The sequence below is a fragment of the Geosmithia morbida genome (genome assembly GCF_012550715.1).
Source record: "Geosmithia morbida isolate 1262 chromosome Unknown scaffold_0, whole genome shotgun sequence".
Lineage (NCBI taxonomy): Eukaryota > Fungi > Ascomycota > Sordariomycetes > Hypocreales > Bionectriaceae > Geosmithia > Geosmithia morbida.
Window position 1 is genome coordinate 1,439,007 of NW_023336187.1, and position 19,534 is coordinate 1,458,540.

Here is a 19,534-nt window from a genome sequence, read left to right on the forward strand (position 1 = left end):
TACAAAAAAAGGGTTAAGGTGAAGCAGGGCTTTTCTTGAAAGAACAAAAAAATGGCTCAAGTGGTTTTTTTACGCATTGCATCGGCACGGCGTTTGGATATATATATATATATATATCTATATATATCTATATATATTAGTCTTTTTTTTCTTTCCTGTGGGTTTCCTTTTTCTTTTCTGATGTTCGAACATTCTTGTTTTTTGAACATTTAATGTGTCTCAAGAGTTCATGAAAGAGTTATTTGAGGGCGATTGGGCTCATGATGTCAAGAGATATGGGATGTTTTTGTTATCTGTCAGACTTGTTTTTTGCAGTTGGCCTCGGAGTATTATTGTAGATTACAAAAATCTCCCCTCGGCGAAGAAAAGAAGCCAAGATGACAAAAAAAGAAAAAAAAACTGAAAGAGCAGTACTGCATCTCATGTTCCGCGTGAAATGAGTTCAACTTGGTGGGGGGTAATCATGAGGAACTGGTTCAATGGCGGATTCATGCTGCTTATATAAATGCTTACTACTTGAATATTGTTGGATGCTGCACTTTGGTACCTCCAAAAGTGAGGTTTTCGGCGAGAAGTTGTACGCCATAAGATGGCCAAGCTAATCTGTGCATGTGTGCTGGTATATGTACTGTGCCATATACTATAGTTTACTGTCCAATAGCACTGTATGCCCCGCGTCCAGTGTGGACTCTAACCCCCCACTAGCTTTTTGCTCCTCATACGATGATGCCCTGAGATTCATTCATACGATGCACACTCATTGCAGAAGAACGAGACATCCTGTGTACCTTTTCGAGTATTATTTTGGCATCTGCTAGACAAGAAAAAAAAATAAGGCCCCGCTGACAGAACATCGAAATGCCCCCCAGCACAGTCGCAACATCCGCCCCGGGCAAAGTCCTCCTGGCAGGAGGCTACCTCGTCCTAGACAGGAAGCACACCGGCCTTGTATTCGGGCTGAGCGCTCGGATCAACGTGGTCACGTCGCACATTCCCACGATCGAGGGCGTGGAGCTGAACGAGATTGTCGTCGAGAGCCCGCAGTTTGTGGATGCGCAGTGGCGGTATGGCTATCGGGCTTCGACGGATGGTGTCAAGGTTACACAGCTTCAGGTGTAGGTTCTACCTTTTTTTTTCTTTTCTTCCTTCACATCTTCACGGGGCAAAGGAACAGAAACGTGGCAAGATTGAAGAGAGAGGGAGATAGGGAGAGAAGGAAAAGAATGGCTGACGCTTTCAATAGCGGTCCTGAACTCAAAGCCAACCCATTTGTAGAGACCACTCTGTCCTACGCCCTCAGCTACATCCACCACGTCGGCAAGAAGGACATGTCCCCAGCCAAGGTGACCATCCTCGCAGACGACGACTACTACTCCAATCCCGGGACCGCCACGACGTCCAAGGGTGAGCGCTTCGTCAGCTTTGGCGTCCCCCTCAGCGGCGCGCACAAGACGGGGCTGGGATCGTCGGCGGCGCTGGTGACGTCCCTGACGGCGTCCCTGCTGTCCTACTACCTGACCTTGGACCTGGATACGGACCGGGGCCGCCGCACGCTGCACAACCTCGCGCAGGCGGCGCACTGCGCGGCCCAGGGCAAGGTGGGGTCGGGGTTCGACGTCGCGGCGGCCGTGTACGGGTCCTGCCTGTACAGGCGGTTCTCGCCGGACGTGCTGTCGGCGGTGCCCGAGGCCGGCAGCCCCGGCTTCGCGGAGAGGCTGGCGGCCGTGGTGGACGACGCGGCCGGCGACGTCTGGGACGTCGAAGTGGCGGGTGGGGACGTGCGGCTGCCACCGGGTGTGGTCCTGCGCATGTGCGACGTCGACTGCGGCAGCCAGACGGTCGGCATGGTGAAGAAGGTCCTCACGTGGAGGGGTCACGAACCCGACGCCTCGGCCAGGCTGTGGGGTGAACTGCAGACCCGCAACGAGGACCTCGCCGCCGCCCTGCGCGATGGCGGAGACAGGGGCGAGGAGCAGGTGGCCGGGGTGCTCTCCCAGAAGCTGGAGGCTGTTCGGAGGCTGGTCCGCGACATGGGCGCCCGGAGCGGCGTGCCCATCGAGCCGGAGAGCCAGACGAGGCTGCTCGATGCCCTGGGCGGGGTGGACGGCGTGTACGGCGGGGTGGTCCCCGGCGCCGGGGGGTATGACGCCCTGGCTCTGCTGATGAGAGATGATGAGGCGACGAAGAAGCGTGTCGACGACTTCCTGGATGGATGGTCGCGTGATCATGATGATTCCAAGGTCAAGCTTCTCAAGGTCAAAGGTGAGGTGGAGGGTGTGAGGAAGGAGGAACTGGATGTTTATGCCGGATGGCTGTGATTTATTTTTTTTTATCTTTTTTTTCCTGTTTAACTTTACATGATAGATTTGACATGTCTAGTAGATTGAGTTTCTCTCTCTCTTATTCTTTAATCAAAAGAAAAACAAAAGAGGAATAAGGTGAGCGTGGCTATCTGGTGAAAACAATAAAGATCAAAGCGCTGCCTTTTTTTTTCTGGTGGCGTGTTTTATGGAAGAGCTATTAAGTTGGGGTATATTGTACTGTAGCGTATGTGTGTGTGTGTGTGTGTGTGTGTGCGCGGAATCAAAGGAACGACAGGAGAGGGAAGAAGGAAAATATTTGGGTCATGTATAACGGGGGGGGTCTGAAAGTGATGGAACAAAAAAAAAAAAGTCGTTGTTGGAAAGAGAAGAAGAGAGAAGAAGCCCAGCCAATTCTCAATTCTTCCATGTTGAGTAGACGTATCCCGTTCTCTCCTATGGGGGTAGAGACTCAGATGGAGAGTTGACACTCAGAGAGATTCGGTACTTCGAAAGAAGGGTAAGAGAGTTCAGGAAGAGATAGACGGGACCATCTAATAAGCGGCCGAAACGGCTCTGGTTGAAAAGACTGTCGACGTCGGGGGGGCACCAGTCGTGGCGGTGGTGAAGGAAGCGAACGATGGGGATCGAGGGACCATTGTCTCGACGACGCCGATGCAGCTAGCAGCAGCCTTTTCGCGAAGGATACAGAGTCTGTTGAGGATCAAGTCAGTCTCTGCTTCTTTTCTTTCGTCTTTTTTTTTCTTCTTGGGTCCATGACGGTGATGAATGGATTATACTGACTCGTCTTCTGAGATTCCAGGGAGGATGACTGGTTCGCGAGTGAGGTTGAAGGGGGCGGACTGAGGACAATGTCAGCTCTTGATGATTATGAAAGTAGGATGACCACACACACACAAAGAGGGGAGGTGTTTTGTAGTACGGAAAGGGGAAAGGGGAAAGAGGGGGGGGGGGGTTGTTTGTCAAACAGGAGAGGGTGGAAAGAGACGTACAATCTCTAGAGAAGAAATCTTTTGCTGCTTGCGACGACGGAGAAGGATGGTCTGCACACGGGAGCACAGCATCTTGACGTTGTACTTGGACGACATTTTTTTTTCCAGATGTCGTTGTTGTCGATGTTGTCGATGTTTTCCTCACGGATGATCTATTCAAAAAGGGTCCGGTTCGAGTTCGATTCGAGAGCAAATGGGGGAGGGTAAGATGAAGGTGATATAAGAAGAGCAGAAAAAAAAGAAAATTGATCTACAAGTTCTATTTTGTCGGTAGAGAGTCGAGTGTTGTTGTTGATGTTGTCAATGTCGATGATGGGGGAGGAGGAGGGGGGGCAAGAGCATGGAAAGAGAGGCAGGATGTATATATATATATAATGACGAGGTCCTTGGATGAACGAAACCGTTTTCAAACAAATTGTTGTTTCGTAAACATTCCGTTTGCTCCAGATCAAATCAAACTGGAGAGAGAGAGAGAGAGAGAGAGAGGGAGAGGGAATGTGTGTGTGCGTGTGCGTGTAAGAGTGTGTGTTATGTTTGTGTGAGAGTGAATATGCTGAATATGCTGTTGTTGCTGATCGCACGCGTAAAGAGTGAAACGGCGTAATACTGGTCTGTGTATAAAAGGAGTGGCTGTGGGAGGAAGGAGAATGATGATTGAAACTAGTCAAGCCAGGTGCAAACAGAAAAAGGGTTCTCTCTCTCTCTCTTTTATTATCATGGGACCGGAATCCTTAATCCTTCCCACTCAGCAAGGGCGAGAAGAGGAGAGAAGGAAAATGCTTGACCGGATTCGGTGAGGGTCGGTGGCCCAAAGGAAGCAAAGAGAAGGGAAAAAAAGGTAAGGAATGTTGTAATATCGGCCGTTTTCTTCGGTGGGGACAGGCAGGGTTTACATGGAATGCAGATAGAAAGAGTTTTTGCATTCCATACGGGAGGGGAGAAAAAAGGAAAGAAGAAGAAGGAGAAGAAGAAGAGGAGGGGGAGGAGGAGGAGGAGGAGGAGGAGGAGGAGGAGGAGGAGGAGAAGGAGAGGAGAGGAAGGGATGATGGGGAACAATAGTTTCTCTTTCCTTTTTTTCCCCTCCATTTTCCATCATCGCTCTTTCTTGTCAGTACCTGAATGGATGTATGAATACTAATACTCTTAGAACTATTACTACTATTATTATTTACTTATTTACTTCTTATTGTTTCTTTTTTATTACTAGCCATAGTTGATAGTTGAACCTACAAAGCTTTGGTCCCTTCCCCCCCCCCCGGTCTGTCTCTTCTCCCTTGCATCAGAGACAACACGAGAGAAAGTGTGTGTTGTCTGTGCCTTTCGGGTCTGGTGTCTTGTCTTGTTTTATCGTACGAGACAGGATCCGTGAAGAAATGCTGACGGCAATAAATAGTGTCCGAGTTCAGTACAGGTAGCTGCAGTGAAGTGGCACATATTAATTATCTCATGTCAATCATGGATGGCCCTCTCCCCCCATCATCTATCCGATGCCCCCTTTCACGCGCGGTTCGTAGCATTCACGCCTTGCTGTGGCAAAACCTCCCCCGGGTCTAGATGCAGGGAGAGGGAGAGAGGGTATTTCCACTACAGAAAGTGTCGGTACTCTATGTAGGTACCCCATCATACTCTCTCTCTCTCTCTCTCCCCCTCTCTCTCTACTGCTACAATCTCCCGTCGTTACTTGTTGGTATGAAGGATACTCACCACCATTCACTCCGTACTCGCCCTCACGACATCTTCAATCAGCCATCCACAGGGCGCCGATCAGTAGTCTCAGTTGACCTATTCGATAGAACCTCACCAGACAGGCAGGCAGGCAGAAAGACAGACAAGCAAGCAGGCAGGTTTGAATAGTGGAACACGGCCAGATGTGCCACGGAAAGGAAATTTCAATCTGTCTTCCTTTCTCCTCTCCTTCCTCTTCTCCCTCTCTTCTCTTCTTCTTCCTGCCCCGCCTCCTTGTTTCCTCCACAACATGTGATATCCATCACGAGTACAGATCTACTCAGGTACGTACATCTGATTGAATGCCCCCCACCCTTTCCTCTCTCTGGAGTTGGCACCCTCGATTCTAGCATGAACTTATCTACAGACTACTGCCATCGGTAGCCTTATTTAGGATAATTCTTGAGGTGGAAGCTCTTGGACTTGACAAACTGATCGAAACCGTACCGTCCGAGCGTCTGGCCCTTGCCCGAGTTCTTGTAGCCAATCCACGCGAGATCCTGAGTGAGACAGTGGACAATTTAGTCCAAAACAGTCAGCTTCCGCCCGATATATTAATAGCAATAGCAGACCAGAACCGCGTCGAGCGGTAAACGCGTTGACCTTGGACACCCTCTTCGAGGCAGTGAGAGGGCAGGAAAATAAGAAGACGGAGGATAGAGGAGAAAGAAGAGGGGGGGAAACCGGAGAAGAAGAAAGAAGAAGAAGAACGTACCGGGCTGGGATAGTCGCATCGGTTGACAAAGACGGTTCCGGCGTCGACCTGCTCGGCCAGCTCGTACGCCCTGTCGGTATCCTTGGTCCAGATGCTGGCGGTGAGGCCGAACTCGCTGTCGTTCATGGCCCTGACGGCCTCGTCGTCTCCGTTGACCTTCATGACGGCCACGACGGGGCCGAACGTCTCCTCCGTCATGACGCGCATCGAGTGGTCCACGCCGGTGAGCAGCGTGGGCTTGACAAAGTTGCCGCGCGCGGGCGGGTTGGCGAACGTCTCGTTGTCGGCGGGGGTGCTGTCCTTGGCGCCCTTGTCGAGCGCGTCGCGGATGTGAGACTCGATCGTCTCCTTGGACCGCACCGAGATGACGGGCCCGACGTGCGTCGACCTGTCCGACGGGTCGCCCAGCCTGTAGCCCGACAGCACCTTCTGCACCTCGGCCACGAAGGCGTCGTGCACGCTGCCGTCGACGTACACCCTCTCGATGGAGCAGCAGCTCTGGCCCGAGTTGAAGATGGCGCCGTCGACGATCTCGTCCGCCGCCCACGCCAGGTCCACGTCCGACCTCACGTACGCCGGGTCCTTGCCGCCCAGCTCGAGGCCCACACCCACCAGCCGGTCCGACGCCGCCTTCTGCACCGCCAGGCCCGCCGGCACCGACCCCGTGAAGCAGATCAGCGCGATCTTGGGATTGCGCACGATCGTCTCGAGAACGGTCGGCGACCCGCAGTGAAAGTACTGCACCACGCCCTGCGGGATCCCCGCCTCGGCGAAGTACTGCGTCACGTGCTCCGCCACCGTCGGCGTCTGCGGTGACGGCTTCAGGATCACGCTGTTGCCCGCCAGGATAGCCGGAACGAGAGAGTTGACCAGCGTGAGGTAGGGGTACTGGTAAGGCAGAATCTGGTCAGAGTCGACTTGGCGTGGTATTGCGGGTGGTGACACGAGAGAAGAAAGACATATGAACAAGGAAAGAAGAAGTAAAGAGTAAAAAGAAAAAGAAGGGGAAAGAAGAAAAGAGAGAGAGAGAGAGAGGGAGGGAGAGAGAACAAAGAAGAAGAAGAAGAAGAAGAAGAAGAAACTCACATTCCACGGAAAGATGATGAGCACGGGTCCGACGGGCACGCGACGGATGAAACGCTTGAACCCCTTCTCGGGCTCGCCGTCGACATCCTTGAGCACCTCGTCGCTGATCTTGAGGAGGTACTCGCCTCGCTTGACGGCCGTGGCCACCTCCTTGGCGCCAAAGGCGATGGGTCGACCGATCTGCTCCGTAATCTCCTTGGCGAGCTCATCCTGGTGGCTGGACAGGATGTCGAGAAACTTCTTGACGATGGCCTTCCTCTCCGAGAGAGGGGTCATGCGGTACGTCTGGAAGGCCTTGGTGGCCGTCTCGGGGATCTGCTCCAGCTCCGACTCGGTCACACCATTGCGAGTCACAACGACTTCGTTGGTCGTGGGGGAGATGGTCTTGATGACTTCGACAGACATGTTGGGTCGTCCTGCTCCGTGTCGGCTTATGGAGGCGGGGAAGGGGTAGGTGGACGAGGAGGAGGGCGAGGAGGAGGGGAAAGAAATATAACAGTAGTAGTAGTAGTAGTAGTAGAGAAATAGTACCGACTAGAATGATATGCCTAGCAGTAGTAGAGGTAAGAGATAGTAGTACATAATAGAATGGTCTATTAATACTCCATAACTTGTCGTGTGTCCGAGTCGTATCACCAGAAATGCCCCACGTATCTGCTTTGCCCGCCAATGCCATTGCCCCGCCGGAATACTATGAGCTACGGACGTAACTCGCTTTACTCGCAACTTTTTTTTTCCTCCCACGCTCTACTAGAGCCGATAACGGTAATGTTAGCCGTTACTGAAAAAAGATAGCATCATCATGGTCATATACCCCCCTTTCCCCTCCCAAAAAAAGGTGGAAATTTTTCCCAATAGGGTAGTATATCCTCCCGGGGTTCCTCCTAGAAGCTCCTCCCAGAATTCTGCCTAGGGTAATCCCATGCTTCGTCATATATCAAGCCACAGAGCCATATATATAGATGTCTTGAGTCTGTAGGTGGCTGACCCCACCATCATGCGATAATACGAGTAGCGACGTACATATACATGTACCATAGAGCCATCTCCTCTATAGCTGCATAACCCCGTACCATTATGGTTTACAGCCTTATCGGCTTATCGGTGCAGGACTCAACTTTTTATTCCCTTCTTTTCCTTTCCTTCCCTCTGGCTGGACAGAACATGGCCGTTTTACTTCGTGCATCGATGAATCGACGTCCACACCGTACACACACACGTACACACACGCACGCACACAGCCATCATGCCTCCCCAAAAGCGAAACGAGTTTCTTGAAGCTTCCGACAGCGAAGATGACGTGCCGAACTACGACTCCGACGACGACCTGAAGAAGGGTGGCCGTAGCACCAAGAGGCGCAAGGTGGACCAGTCGGATGAAGGAAGCGAAGCCGGGCTCTCAGACAGCCATGACGGACCAGTGCAAGACGACGACGACGACGAAGATGACGAAGCCGACAATGACGGAACACCTGAGGATGACCCCTCATCGTCCAAGGGCAAGACGAAAGCCAGCAAGGAGCGACGGGCAGCCGCGGATGACCTCCCGGACATAACGAGCGGCGGCAACCCGCTGAGGAAAAACTTGGTGGTGACGGAGTCGGCCATCAAGAAGTCCGGGGTTGTGTACATGTCGCGCGTGCCGCCGTTCATGAAGCCGGTCAAGCTGCGGTCCCTGCTCGAGCGCTTCGGCCGCATCAACCGCATATTCCTAGCGCCCGAGGACCCGACATCGCACGCGCGCCGCGTGCGGTCCGGCGGCAACAAGAAGCGCCTCTACACCGAGGGCTGGGTCGAATTCGTGCGCAAGAAGGATGCCAAGGCCGTCTGCGAGCTGCTCAACGCCCAGAACATCGGCGGCAAGAAGGGAAACTACTATCACGACGACATCTGGAACCTGCTCTACCTCCGGGGCTTCAAGTGGCACAACCTGACCGAGCAGATCTCGGCCGAGAACGCCGAGCGGACCAGCCGCATGCGCGCTGAGATCAGCAAGTCCTCCAAGGAGAACAAGGAGTTTGTCAGGAACATTGAGAAGGCCAAGATGCTGGACGGCATGGAGGCCAAGGCCAGGGCCAAGAAGAGGAAGCCGGAGGACCAGGATGGACCTGCGCCTGCGTCTGCCTCCGAGCCTGTCCTGGCTGCCGCAGACGGTGGGAAGTCTGCGAGTGGTGGTGCTGCCGGACTCACCAGGTCGTTTAAGCAGATTCCTCTGGCAAAGAAGGGACGTGATGGTGATGCACGGCCGGAGCATGTCACTAGGATTCTGAGTAAAATCTTCTAGCCTGTTCAGTTTATCTTGTCTTTATAGATCTTTCGGAAAATAAAAATAATCATTACTGCCGATACTGCAATCACGATTACAAGCACCAGCATACATCATGATATTACCAAAAGGGTGGCATTGTTCGAAAGACAAATCCCGTTACATGCATATTATACAAGTTCTTAGCCGAACGGGGGGGACTGGGCGAAAAAAAAAAAAAAGCATATAAAGGGACCCGTCCGATAAGATTTTTGTCTCGCTTGATAAGCGGCGGGGCAAAATAATTTCTTGTGTCTTTGACTCTACATCAGTCATCACCACATCCTGGTCACCCATCAACCATCAACTTTTTTCTTTGGTTGTTCATTTTCAACAAAAGACGCAAGAAGAAGAGAAAAAGGGAAATACACATCTGGACCGTCAAAATGTCCATGGACATTGACGATGCGCCCGTGCCCATGACGGCTGCTACCCAGCAGTCGGGTGCAACGTGAGTTTTACACAGTCCAGAGGACCCCTCTTTATTCTTTACCCCCCCCCCCCCCCCTTCCACACACGCACACACACATAAATACCCATTTTGTCTCTATGTGTTTACTATACAACCCATGAACTGACATGAGATGGGTTGGACCAAAACAGGATTCTCTGCTGCAACTGCGGTGCCCCCATTGACGGAACAACGGCGGCCGGTGCACTCTGCTACGACTGCATCAAGCTGACCGTGGACATTTCCAAGGGCGTGCAGCGCGAGGCGACAATCCACTTCTGCAAAGACTGCGACCGATGGCTGCTTCCGCCGGCGACGTGGGTTACGGCTCTCCCGGAGTCTAGGGAGCTGCTGGCACTGTGCCTCAAGAAGCTGAGGGGGCTGAACAAAGTGCGGATCATCGACGCCAGCTTCATCTGGACGGAGCCGCACTCGCGCAGGATAAAGATCAAGCTCACAATCCAGGACTCGGTGCAGGATGGAATGCTTCTGCAGCAGAGCTTCGAGGTGGTGTTCGTGGTGCACACCCAGCAGTGCCGCGAGTGCGCCAAGTCGTACACGCCGGCGCACTGGCAGGCGTCGGTGCAGGTGCGGCAGAAGGTGCTGCACAAGCGCACGTTCCTGTACCTGGAGCAGCTGATCCTCAAGCACGCGGCGCACCGTGAGACGCTCAACATCAAGGAGGCCAAGGACGGTGTTGATTTCTTCTTCAGCGCCAAGAACCAGGCCGAGAAGTTCCTCGACTTCCTCAACTCGGTGGTGCCCATCAAGGTCAAGCAGTCGCAGGAGCTCATCTCGCTCGACACGCACACGTCCAAGCGCTCCTACAAGTTCACATACTCGGCCGAGATCGTTCCCGTCTGCAAGGACGACCTGGTCGCCCTGCCCATCAAGGTGGCCAAGCAGTCAGGTAACATCGCGCCGCTGCTGCTCTGCTACCGCATCGGCACGTCGGTCTGCCTCATGGACCCCCAGACCCTCCAGACGGCCGACATCAGCTCCGCCGTCTACTGGCGCGCCCCCTTCACCTCGCTCACCGACGCCCCCGAACTCGTCGAGTTCATCGTCATGGACGTCGAGCTCACCGGCCAGCAGCGCGGCAAGTGGAAGCTAGGCGAGGCCACCGTCGCCAAGGCCTCGGACCTGGGCAGCAACGACACCACCTATTTCGTCCGTACCCACTTGGCCGGCCTCCTGCAGCCCGGTGACCCGGTCATGGGCTACCTCCTCAGCGGCACAAACTTCAACAACGCCGAGTTCGAGGCCCTCGAGCAGTCCGACACCTACTCATCCTCCATCCCCGACGTCGTCCTCGTCAAGAGGCACTTCCCGCGCCGCCGCAAGAACCGCCACCGCAACTGGAAGCTCAAGCGCATGGACAAGGAGGAGGGCGACCTGCTCCCCAAGAAGGCCGACCAGGACCGCATGGACCGCGAGTACGAGCTCTTCCTCCAGGACGTTGAGGAGGACGAGGAGCTCCGCGCCACCATGGCCCTGTACAAGAAGCAGCGCGAGCAGGAGGAGATGAGCATGGCTGACGCTGACGACGAGGAGGACGAGGCAGTTCCCCACGTCAACATGGAGGAACTCCTCGATGACTTTGATGAGCTGCGCGTCGCCGATGCGCCGCAATAGTGTTTTTTTTTTTTTTTCACACCCACACCTACTCAACCTACCTCAGTCAAAAGAGTGAAGCAATTTTTTTCAGATATTTGGAAGAAAAAAAAAAGGGGAAAACTTTAACGGGTGTTTGTTCAAAAAGAAAAACAAGAGAATGGAATGATTTTATGATTTTTTTCTTTGGTTGCATTTTCACGGAACTTCTTTCTTCTCCATTTTTTCCTTATCATATTTAGTTACATGGGTTATGGTTCTTTTTTTTCCCCCTCATCTTTATAGAAATGTTGGCATGGAATCAGATGATGATTTGTTTCCTATCGTAGAAGTCTTGTGTATCCGTTCTCGTGATTTCTCCCGTCGTAGCCTACGCTTCTTGATTCCGAATAAATCGTCGTCGTCGTCGTCGTCGTCATCATCGCTCACCTTGTTAGTAGTGGAAGTGGTGGTGGTGGGGGTGTTGCATGGCCTCAAAGGGTCAAGTCGCCTTGTTGCCGATCTATCAGCTGAATTGCCGACGTGTCGTGATCTGGTACTATCCGGTGTAGTATTCCTCGGCGTGGCAGCCACAACCTCTACGTCGCCATCATCATCATCACCATCACGATGGATGATATTTGTGCCGGTCCCCCCAGGATGATGATGATGATGATGGTGGTGGTGGTGGGACACTCCTGTAGCCCTGGTCGCGGGCAACGTACGAGTAGTTGAATACGGCATGATGGACGTCTCATCCTTCGCAGGACTCTCTAGGAGGTTGCGCAGCCCGCCCGACGTCCCGCCACGACGGATCTGCATGGCGGTAGGTTGCCGCTGCTGCGGTCCTAGTTCCATGACGGCAGAACTCTCTAGGGCGTGCATGGCAGCGGCACCGCGGGACTTTGCCAGACCCCTGAGACGCTGACACTCTGCCCTGTGAAGGTGGGCGGTGAAGTGATGAGCTGTGAGGAGGAGCTCGTCCTCTACCATGCGGTATGCGTCGTCCTTGATCCTCATGAACCTTGTGTGGAGAGTTTGTGAGCGGGGTTGGGCCAGGAAGGAGGGAAAAGAACAGAAAGAAAAAGGAAGGGAGAAGAAAAAAAAAGTCTTACTCTTCCTTTGGTGGTGAATGTGGTGGGGATGTAGATGAGCTGCGGGTCGTCGATGCTTTTGATGCATTATTATATAGAATCATGGCATATTTGCTGACCAGAGTTCCCTCAAGGTTGGTTCGGGGAGAATAGCATCACATACAAGATGGTGGTCGGGCATGATGCGCAGGAGCCGTGAGCTTCCTCTTCCTCCTTGGAGTCGGACCGGCACTATTTCTGTCAGAGTCTCGGGATCTCAGCAGCGGCGGTAGAGAACCGTCATCGTCATCCGAGTCTTGCTTCCACGGTAGCCGTCGACCCATGGTGATGGTATCTTGACTAGAGAAAAGTGCGTTCGGGAGTGAGTATGGTAAAGAGAGAAAAGGGGGGGAAGGCGGAGGCGGAAGAGTTGGTGATCATGTGCAAGGTAAATATATTATTTAATGCCTTGGGTGATTGGCAGTGTTGGAGCGGAGAGGTAGGTGGTGTGTGGTCCTGCTGTCCTGTTACGGTCATCAGCGCACTCTGGCTCAATGACGACACTTTCGGTATGTATGTATTATTATTTAGTTATTGGAGATGATCCCAGGGGCCTTTCCTTACCTGGGCAGACGATGAATTCAATTCTCTTGGTTGGAACCTTTCAACACACAAATGCTTCACCTGTACGTAGTACACTCGGCCATGTCTATAATTATATCAAGAGCAAACAGAGTAGACACATCACATGCTCGACATTGAATCCAGACACCCATGACACCCACGTCATCCGCGTACAGTCCCCAAATGCCTTTACTATTTTGGCGTATTCACTACAATACTCGTTACATGCTTGGACTAGCAAGAAAGAGACACAGAAAATGGTACATGTTGGACTCTGCCCCACGGGAAATCCTAACCGTATCCCCCGTAAATAGCATGCCAGCGTTACAAGTTTAACGTGTGATTGTTGGTTTGCTTTTCTTTTCTTTTTTCTATCGGCATTGTGCCGTAGACCAACGTATTCAGCTCAGAAACCGAACCCTCTTCACCAGGGACGCATCAATGGTTTTTTTTCTTGTATATTCGTTTCCGTTTCTCGGTTCGAGTCGTCGTCATCGCTTGTCAAGATCGATGCACCCCGAGGAGGGGAAGATGAGCTTAGACCTGCTCGGCTCCCCAGCCAGCGTCGGCCTCGCGCATGTTGGCCGGGGGCTCGATGGCAGGGATGAACTCGAGGGCAACGTATCCGACGCCGGTGATGCCGACGATTCCACCGGCAATCTGGCTGAGGGTCTTGTCGCCTATAATCAGGCAGCCGACAAAGATGTAGACTGGTAGTAATACATAGATCAGCCATCTGCACTGCAGGGAGGGAATCATCTCGTCGCATAGCTCGTCGAACAGTACTCACAGGCACCTCGTCCAACAAAGGAGAAGAGGAAGGAAGCGTAGCGCGAAACCTGGGGAGGAATCTGGAACTCTGTAAGGGGCAAAGCAAAGGGTGTCAGCACTCGACCCTAGCAATTATTCTTCGTCTCCATGTAAGGACGCGTCGACGACATACCGAGGAGGGCAATGCAGAGACCAAATATGATCAGGTAGGCACCGACGATGATGGCAGAACTGGTATCATCTCAGGAGTCAGTAATGTGCTATATCATTTCGAAGCTGCGTCACCACTCAGGGGGAGGGGGGCACACTGGGGGGGGGAGCAAGGGAGTAGTGAATGTATGTGTAGCTTACAGCGAGAGTCCAAAGATGGACGCGATACCACCGAGAACGGTAATGGCACCAACGGCCAAGTTGACGATGCGGCTGTTAGAAGATGAGAGAAAAGGTGTCAGTAACGGTTGTCCCAAGAATCAGGGCGCAATACCCCCCCAAAAAAAGGATTCGTCTTTGATCGTGCATACAAGATGTCGGAGAGTTCCATTTCACGGGCGTTCGACGACGGAGGAAAGAGAGAAAGAGAGAGAAAAACAAAATGAGATTATGTCGCAAATATGAAGCGTATCAAAATCCAGGCAGCTATTCGGGGTGGTAGTGTCTGGTGATGACGCGGCGTAGTGGGAAGAAGATGGTTGAGAAGACTTGAAGCAAGCTGCAACGTAATAATAATACCTGTACGGTGGGTGTACGGAGTACAGGTAGGTGGATTGATTGGAATGCGTCTGTGACGCTGACGGATGCAGCTCTCTGATGCCTCTACATTTCAGTCACGTGCGGTAGTTTGGGTCAGTAATCCACCCAACCTCTACGTATTATTACTACAAGTAAGTACGGAGTAGTACGACGAGTATATTCCAGCTTCCATCTTCTGAATACTATCTTAATGAAGAGGATAAATACATACACGGTGCTCTGTAGAACACGGGCAGAAACTCTGACAGTTTTCCGACGTTGGACCGACCGTATCTGGAGCAATGAAAATCTGGAAACTGCAGAGCTCAACAGCGCCGGGAGGCCTATAAGCGACTTCACTTGATGTGTAGTATACCAAGCCATCAGCTGTCTGAGACCTGGGATCCCAAAGGGAATCCTTCTCTTTTCTCGGAGCAGTATCATCGCGATGCACCCATGACTAGTATTCGGACACGTACGGAGTCCCACAACTAACATGTCTACTGCGTACTTGCTGACGAAGTCGGCCGTACGTGGCCATATTCATGCATGCATGTTACGAGGCCGCTGCTAGATTGTCAGAAAGGGCGGACGGGAACGAAATCTGGGTAGGCTCACTTGATGTCATGTTTAAGAAGAAAAAAGGAGAACGTATCGAACCTGCCGCATTGGCCAGGGACTCGGTTCAAGGCAGTCAAAGATCCATCTTCTTCTCACTGTTAATATGGAGACGATGTGATTGCTTGTGGATTGTCGCGTTCAAAAGAACCTCAGGCAACGAACGTTTGACAGTAAAAAAAAAATTGAATAAAAAACCTGCCGCCAAGGCGGAGAGTTGCCCCTCAGGAATGTATAAAAGGCCGTCTCCCCTCCCTTCCCTTTGAATTTTTCTTCTTTTCTTCTTCACGTCGACAATACTTCAGTATGTTAAACCCCCACCTATTTCATACACACACACACACACACACACACAAAGCAGCGGTGTTGCGATATCTCCCTTAATACTAACAGAATCGCAGGAGAATCATTTCTATAGTATTTGACCCTCTCTTGGTTCCCTAAAAGAGCCACAGAATCCACCCTGGTTGATGAGTGCACATCCTCGATACCCTAGAGTGAAAAATCCTGGTCCTCTCGTTCTGTCCGCAAGGATGGCGGTGTCTGCCCACCTTCCTCACGGGAGCGGCTCTCGCTGTATAGATGTGGTTTTACGTGGCTGTTCTCGCAGCTTCACTTGATGATCTCGACCCCGTCTGCGGTCTGCCCTCGGGCGCGCGGACGGGGCGGGTATCGATGGACGTCTGACAGGCGTTTCTTTTCCTCCCTTTTTCGTTGCAATCTGAGGCTGGGTCTTAGATGTGAGGAAGAAGTCCGTATAGAGAGGCAAGCAGATTTTGTTCTTGGCTTGTTGTAGATTCTTACTCTTTTCGCTAAGGATCAGTATCGAATATAAACATGTCTATGTACGTAATCGCTCCTTGCTACCAGACACACCTAGTAATAGCTGCTTGAAAAGGGACATTTTAGAGCAGTAAGTAAGTAATACGTGGTCTAGAAGTAATCACGGCTCGTGCGTCTAGCTACCCTAAGGCTACTCATGTGCGAGATAAGTCTCATTCATGTCGGCGGCTAGTCGTCCCCCTGTCGTAACATTCGCGTTGATACTTGATACTGGCCAAAGTTGAAGACACTGTTGAGGTCGAGAAGCCTTTCACATGACGGGGCGAAGGAGATCAAAACGGTAGCAAGAGAGGGCGAAGGAAATGAAATGGAGAGACAACAAGATACGAGTACACTTGACGTGGAAAGAGCCAAGACTGCATGGCTACTAATACATGTACATGTATCCGTATAAATCTGTACACGCAGGGAGAACAAATCAGCCACAGTTTCTGGTCTTCTTCTCCCTTCCCCTGGGAAGGCTGAGCCACTTGCGTCACAACTCTTCACTAGCCACGTTTTCTTTCTCAACTTCACTCACCTGGCAGCTTCAATCGTGACAAGTACTGGGAAAGCTGTCTGCAGCGGCCACTGGCACACCCGGTTTTTTGTTAGAACGCTCAAAATGTATAAATTCTGTTAAATACCATCCGGACGACTTCGACCATGCTCCGACAGGCCGCGGCCCATCGTGGCTGCTTCCCGCCGCTGCGCTGCTCAGCAGGCCGGAAATCGATGACAGTCGTGGTCCTCACGAGATTTTACAGTCAAACTCACAGCGCGTCTCAGAACTCTCAGCTGCAGAACACGCGGAACATAGGTATCATCGCGCATGTAGATGCTGTATGTAATCCCTCCTATACAAAACCAAAGATTTCCCCCATGTGTGGCATGAAGAGCTAGCTGACCAACATCCTTTCCCCCTAACTCAGGGGAAAACAACTACTACGGAACGGATGCTCTACTACAGTGGCATGACACAAAGAGTGGGAGGTGGGTTACATCATCTCCCTTGATCCTTACATAAACAATTCGTGGGCAAAACTGATGGTTGAAATACCAGATGTCGATTCCGGCAACACGGTGACCGACTTTCTCGAGTTGGAGCGAGAGCGAGGCATCACCATCCAGTCAGCAGCCATCACCTTTCCCTGGCCGCGGCAGCAAGACTGTCCCGAGGGTGCACACCCTAAGACGGTAAACCTGATTGACACACCGGGCCACCAGGACTTCAGGTTCGAGGTGGACAGGTGCCTGCCCATCTTGGACGGAGCCGTGTGCATCATCGACTCGGTCAAGGGTGTCGAGGCGCACACGGAACGCGTGTGGTCGTCTGCCCAGGAGTTTCGGATCCCGCGCATCATTTACTGCAACAAACTCGACCGCGAGGGCGCCTCTTTCAGGAAGTCTGTCCTCGAGATTGGCAGCCGTCTCAAGGGGTGGCCGCTGGTGTGTCAGATCCCCTGGTGGGAGAAGGATGACTTTGTCGGGGTGATCGACGTCATCGACCAGGTGGGCTACCGGTGGAAGTCGGAGAGGGAGAAGGTGCGCTTCGGCCCCGGCGAGCTCAAGGAGAAACTGGCCCAGTCGAACCCCAGCCTCGTGCGGGAAATCGGGGTTGCCAGGCAACGCCTGATAGAAGGTCTGGCCGACTTCGACGAGGCAGTCATGGATGAGTTCCTGGCCGAGAACAAGGATATACCGTCATCTCTGCTCAAAGAGGCCATCAGGCGGTGCATACGGAGCGGCGATGGGCGGGTCATACCCGTCTTTGCCGGCTCAAGTTTTCGTCACATTGGCGTGGAGCCCCTGATGGACGCCGTCATCGAGTACCTGCCTAGCCCGGCCGAGCGACCGGATGTGGAAATTCGCGTCGGCGCGGGCTCCAAGTACAAGCTCCCGCAATATCTGGCGGACAAGGACAAGAAGGGTGGCAAGGCGCAGATCAGCTCGGTGGCGTCCGTTTTCAAAGTCTACAACCATCCCAAGGAAGGCGTCATCAGTTTTGTGCGCGTGTACCAGGGCACGCTGACGCGCAACGCCTCGACGTTTAACACGCACATCCACGCACACGAGCGGCCCATGGGCATCCTGCAGATCTCGGCGGAGAAGACGCAAGAAGTGCAGGACCTGGCGGTGGGGCAGATCGGTGCGCTCCGCGGTCTGAAGCAGTCGCGCACGGGCGACACGCTCATCACGACGGTGGGCAACAAGACGGTCCCTGAGGCGTTCCGGCACATGCAGATCCGCCCGCCCGAGATCCCGCCGCCTGTGGCCTTCCTGCAGGTCGACCCGTTCGGCAACGTGGCGGCGCAGGAGCTCCAGCTCGCGCTGGAGAACGCGTCGCGCGAGGACCCCAGCCTGCGGTGGAGCCGCAACCCCAAGACGGATCAGTTCACCGTCCAGGGCATGGGTAAGCTGCACCTGGACGTGTCGCTGCACAACATGCGGCGCAAGAACAAGATTGACGCCGAGTTCGGCCCCATAGAAGTCGACTACAAGGAGTGTCTGACGGCGGCGCCGGACCCGCAGCACGCCGTCTTCGACCGTGCCGTGGCCAGTAAGCCGGGCAGGGCGTCGTGCACAGTCGCCTTGGAACCCCTGGAGCCGGAGGATTACGAGAGATTACTGGCCGAGGAGGACGACATCGTGGAGCGCGACGGCAACCTGTTCACCGTCGAGCTCCCCGAGGCTCAGGAACAGCAGCAAGCCGCGTCGTTCGACGTCGAAGAAGCCCGCCATCAGCTCCTCAACGGCGCCATAGCCGGACTGGCCCGCGGGCCCAGACGCGCATCGCCCGTTCACGGCTGCCACGTGACCATGACGCTAGACAGGTCAGACCTCGAGTCCCCCACGGGCGGACACTTCAGCGGCGCAGCCAGGATGGGGGTGCAGGCGGCGCTGCGCCAGGCCATGGACCGCGGGCAGGTGGGCGTCCTCGAGCCGGTCATGCTGGTGCACATAACCTGCCCCGAGGCCGCGGCGGGCACCGTGCAGCACGACATCACGGCGGGGGCGGGCGGCAGCGTCCTCGAGGTCAACGACCGGTCTGCGGGCGCCGAAGCGGGCGAGGCAGGGTCCGCCACTATCGACGTGAGCGCCATCTACGCGCCGAACGACCCCTACGACTCGGTCACCTCGCTGCGCGGGAAGAAGTCGTCGGCGCGGGCGGTGGAGATTGTGGCCAAGGTGCCGTACAAGGAGATGCTGGGGTACGACGAGCACCTGAGGGGCAAGACGGCGGGGAGGCACAGCCTCACCATGGCGTTTGACTCGTTCGCCAGGGTTGTCGGGCATCGTGAGAAGGGGCTGTGAGGACGGTGGACATGCAATATCAGGACCTCGTTGCCGTCGTTGTCGTATAGTAATAATCACGGGATGAGGATTGTTTGTCAGCCATCATGGCCAGATATAATCTGTACTCCGTACAGTGTACGTACATGTATAGTATCAGATGTTGACAGGTTGTATAGTACCAGTCAGAATTTTTCGGAAGAAGACTACTCGTACACTCTCATCTGGTCATAGTGCCTATGCTTGTAACCTGTTCATGTATAATATCCAGCCTCGATACTGAGCAAGGGTAAGCCTACTCGTAGAGCATATAAGAGGATCGTGAATAGCCGTTATATGAGAGAAGTTCCTACTTCAGATATTAGGGGGGGGGGGTAAATAGACTGATTACATGTATTACACATCTACTGCTAAT

At 53.4% G+C, this 19,534-nt stretch overlaps 7 protein-coding genes across 7 annotated transcripts; 4 read left to right on the forward strand and 3 right to left on the reverse strand.

Annotated features, from left to right (window-relative positions):
• Positions 1–858: 858 nt before the first annotated feature.
• On the forward strand, positions 859–2,318 carry GMORB2_0443 (phosphomevalonate kinase; the record flags this gene model as incomplete). The annotated part of the gene is made up of 2 exons (XM_035462428.1): positions 859–1,115; positions 1,244–2,318. The coding sequence occupies 2 exons, from the start codon at positions 859–861 to the stop codon at positions 2,316–2,318; spliced, it is 1,332 nt and encodes a 443-aa protein (XP_035325358.1).
• A 536-nt stretch (positions 2,319–2,854) lies between these two features.
• Positions 2,855–4,236, reverse strand: GMORB2_0444 (uncharacterized protein; the record flags this gene model as incomplete). Its single annotated transcript, XM_035462429.1, has 3 exons — positions 2,855–3,014; positions 3,105–3,163; positions 4,207–4,236. 3 exons carry the CDS (start codon positions 4,234–4,236, stop codon positions 2,855–2,857), a joined length of 249 nt encoding a protein of 82 aa, XP_035325359.1.
• Positions 4,237–5,424: 1,188 nt separating this feature from the next.
• Positions 5,425–7,244, reverse strand: GMORB2_0445 (Acyl-CoA reductase or other NAD-dependent aldehyde dehydrogenase; the record flags this gene model as incomplete). Its single annotated transcript, XM_035462430.1, has 3 exons — positions 5,425–5,538; positions 5,754–6,656; positions 6,840–7,244. The coding sequence occupies 3 exons, from the start codon at positions 7,242–7,244 to the stop codon at positions 5,425–5,427; spliced, it is 1,422 nt and encodes a 473-aa protein (XP_035325360.1).
• Positions 7,245–8,085: 841 nt separating this feature from the next.
• Positions 8,086–9,123, forward strand: GMORB2_0446 (ESF2/ABP1 family protein; the record flags this gene model as incomplete). Its single annotated transcript, XM_035462431.1, has 1 exon — positions 8,086–9,123. One exon carries the CDS (start codon positions 8,086–8,088, stop codon positions 9,121–9,123), a length of 1,038 nt encoding a protein of 345 aa, XP_035325361.1.
• Positions 9,124–9,530: 407 nt separating this feature from the next.
• GMORB2_0447 (nonsense-mediated mRNA decay protein 3) lies at positions 9,531–11,230 on the forward strand (the record flags this gene model as incomplete). The annotated part of the gene is made up of 2 exons (XM_035462432.1): positions 9,531–9,595; positions 9,748–11,230. The coding sequence occupies 2 exons, from the start codon at positions 9,531–9,533 to the stop codon at positions 11,228–11,230; spliced, it is 1,548 nt and encodes a 515-aa protein (XP_035325362.1).
• Positions 11,231–13,422: 2,192 nt separating this feature from the next.
• Positions 13,423–14,197, reverse strand: GMORB2_0448 (COPI associated protein; the record flags this gene model as incomplete). The annotated part of the gene is made up of 5 exons (XM_035462433.1): positions 13,423–13,595; positions 13,676–13,744; positions 13,829–13,887; positions 14,008–14,079; positions 14,178–14,197. The coding sequence occupies 5 exons, from the start codon at positions 14,195–14,197 to the stop codon at positions 13,423–13,425; spliced, it is 393 nt and encodes a 130-aa protein (XP_035325363.1).
• Positions 14,198–16,872: 2,675 nt separating this feature from the next.
• On the forward strand, positions 16,873–19,140 carry GMORB2_0449 (elongation factor G; the record flags this gene model as incomplete). Its single annotated transcript, XM_035462434.1, has 1 exon — positions 16,873–19,140. One exon carries the CDS (start codon positions 16,873–16,875, stop codon positions 19,138–19,140), a length of 2,268 nt encoding a protein of 755 aa, XP_035325364.1.
• Positions 19,141–19,534: the final 394 nt, after the last annotated feature.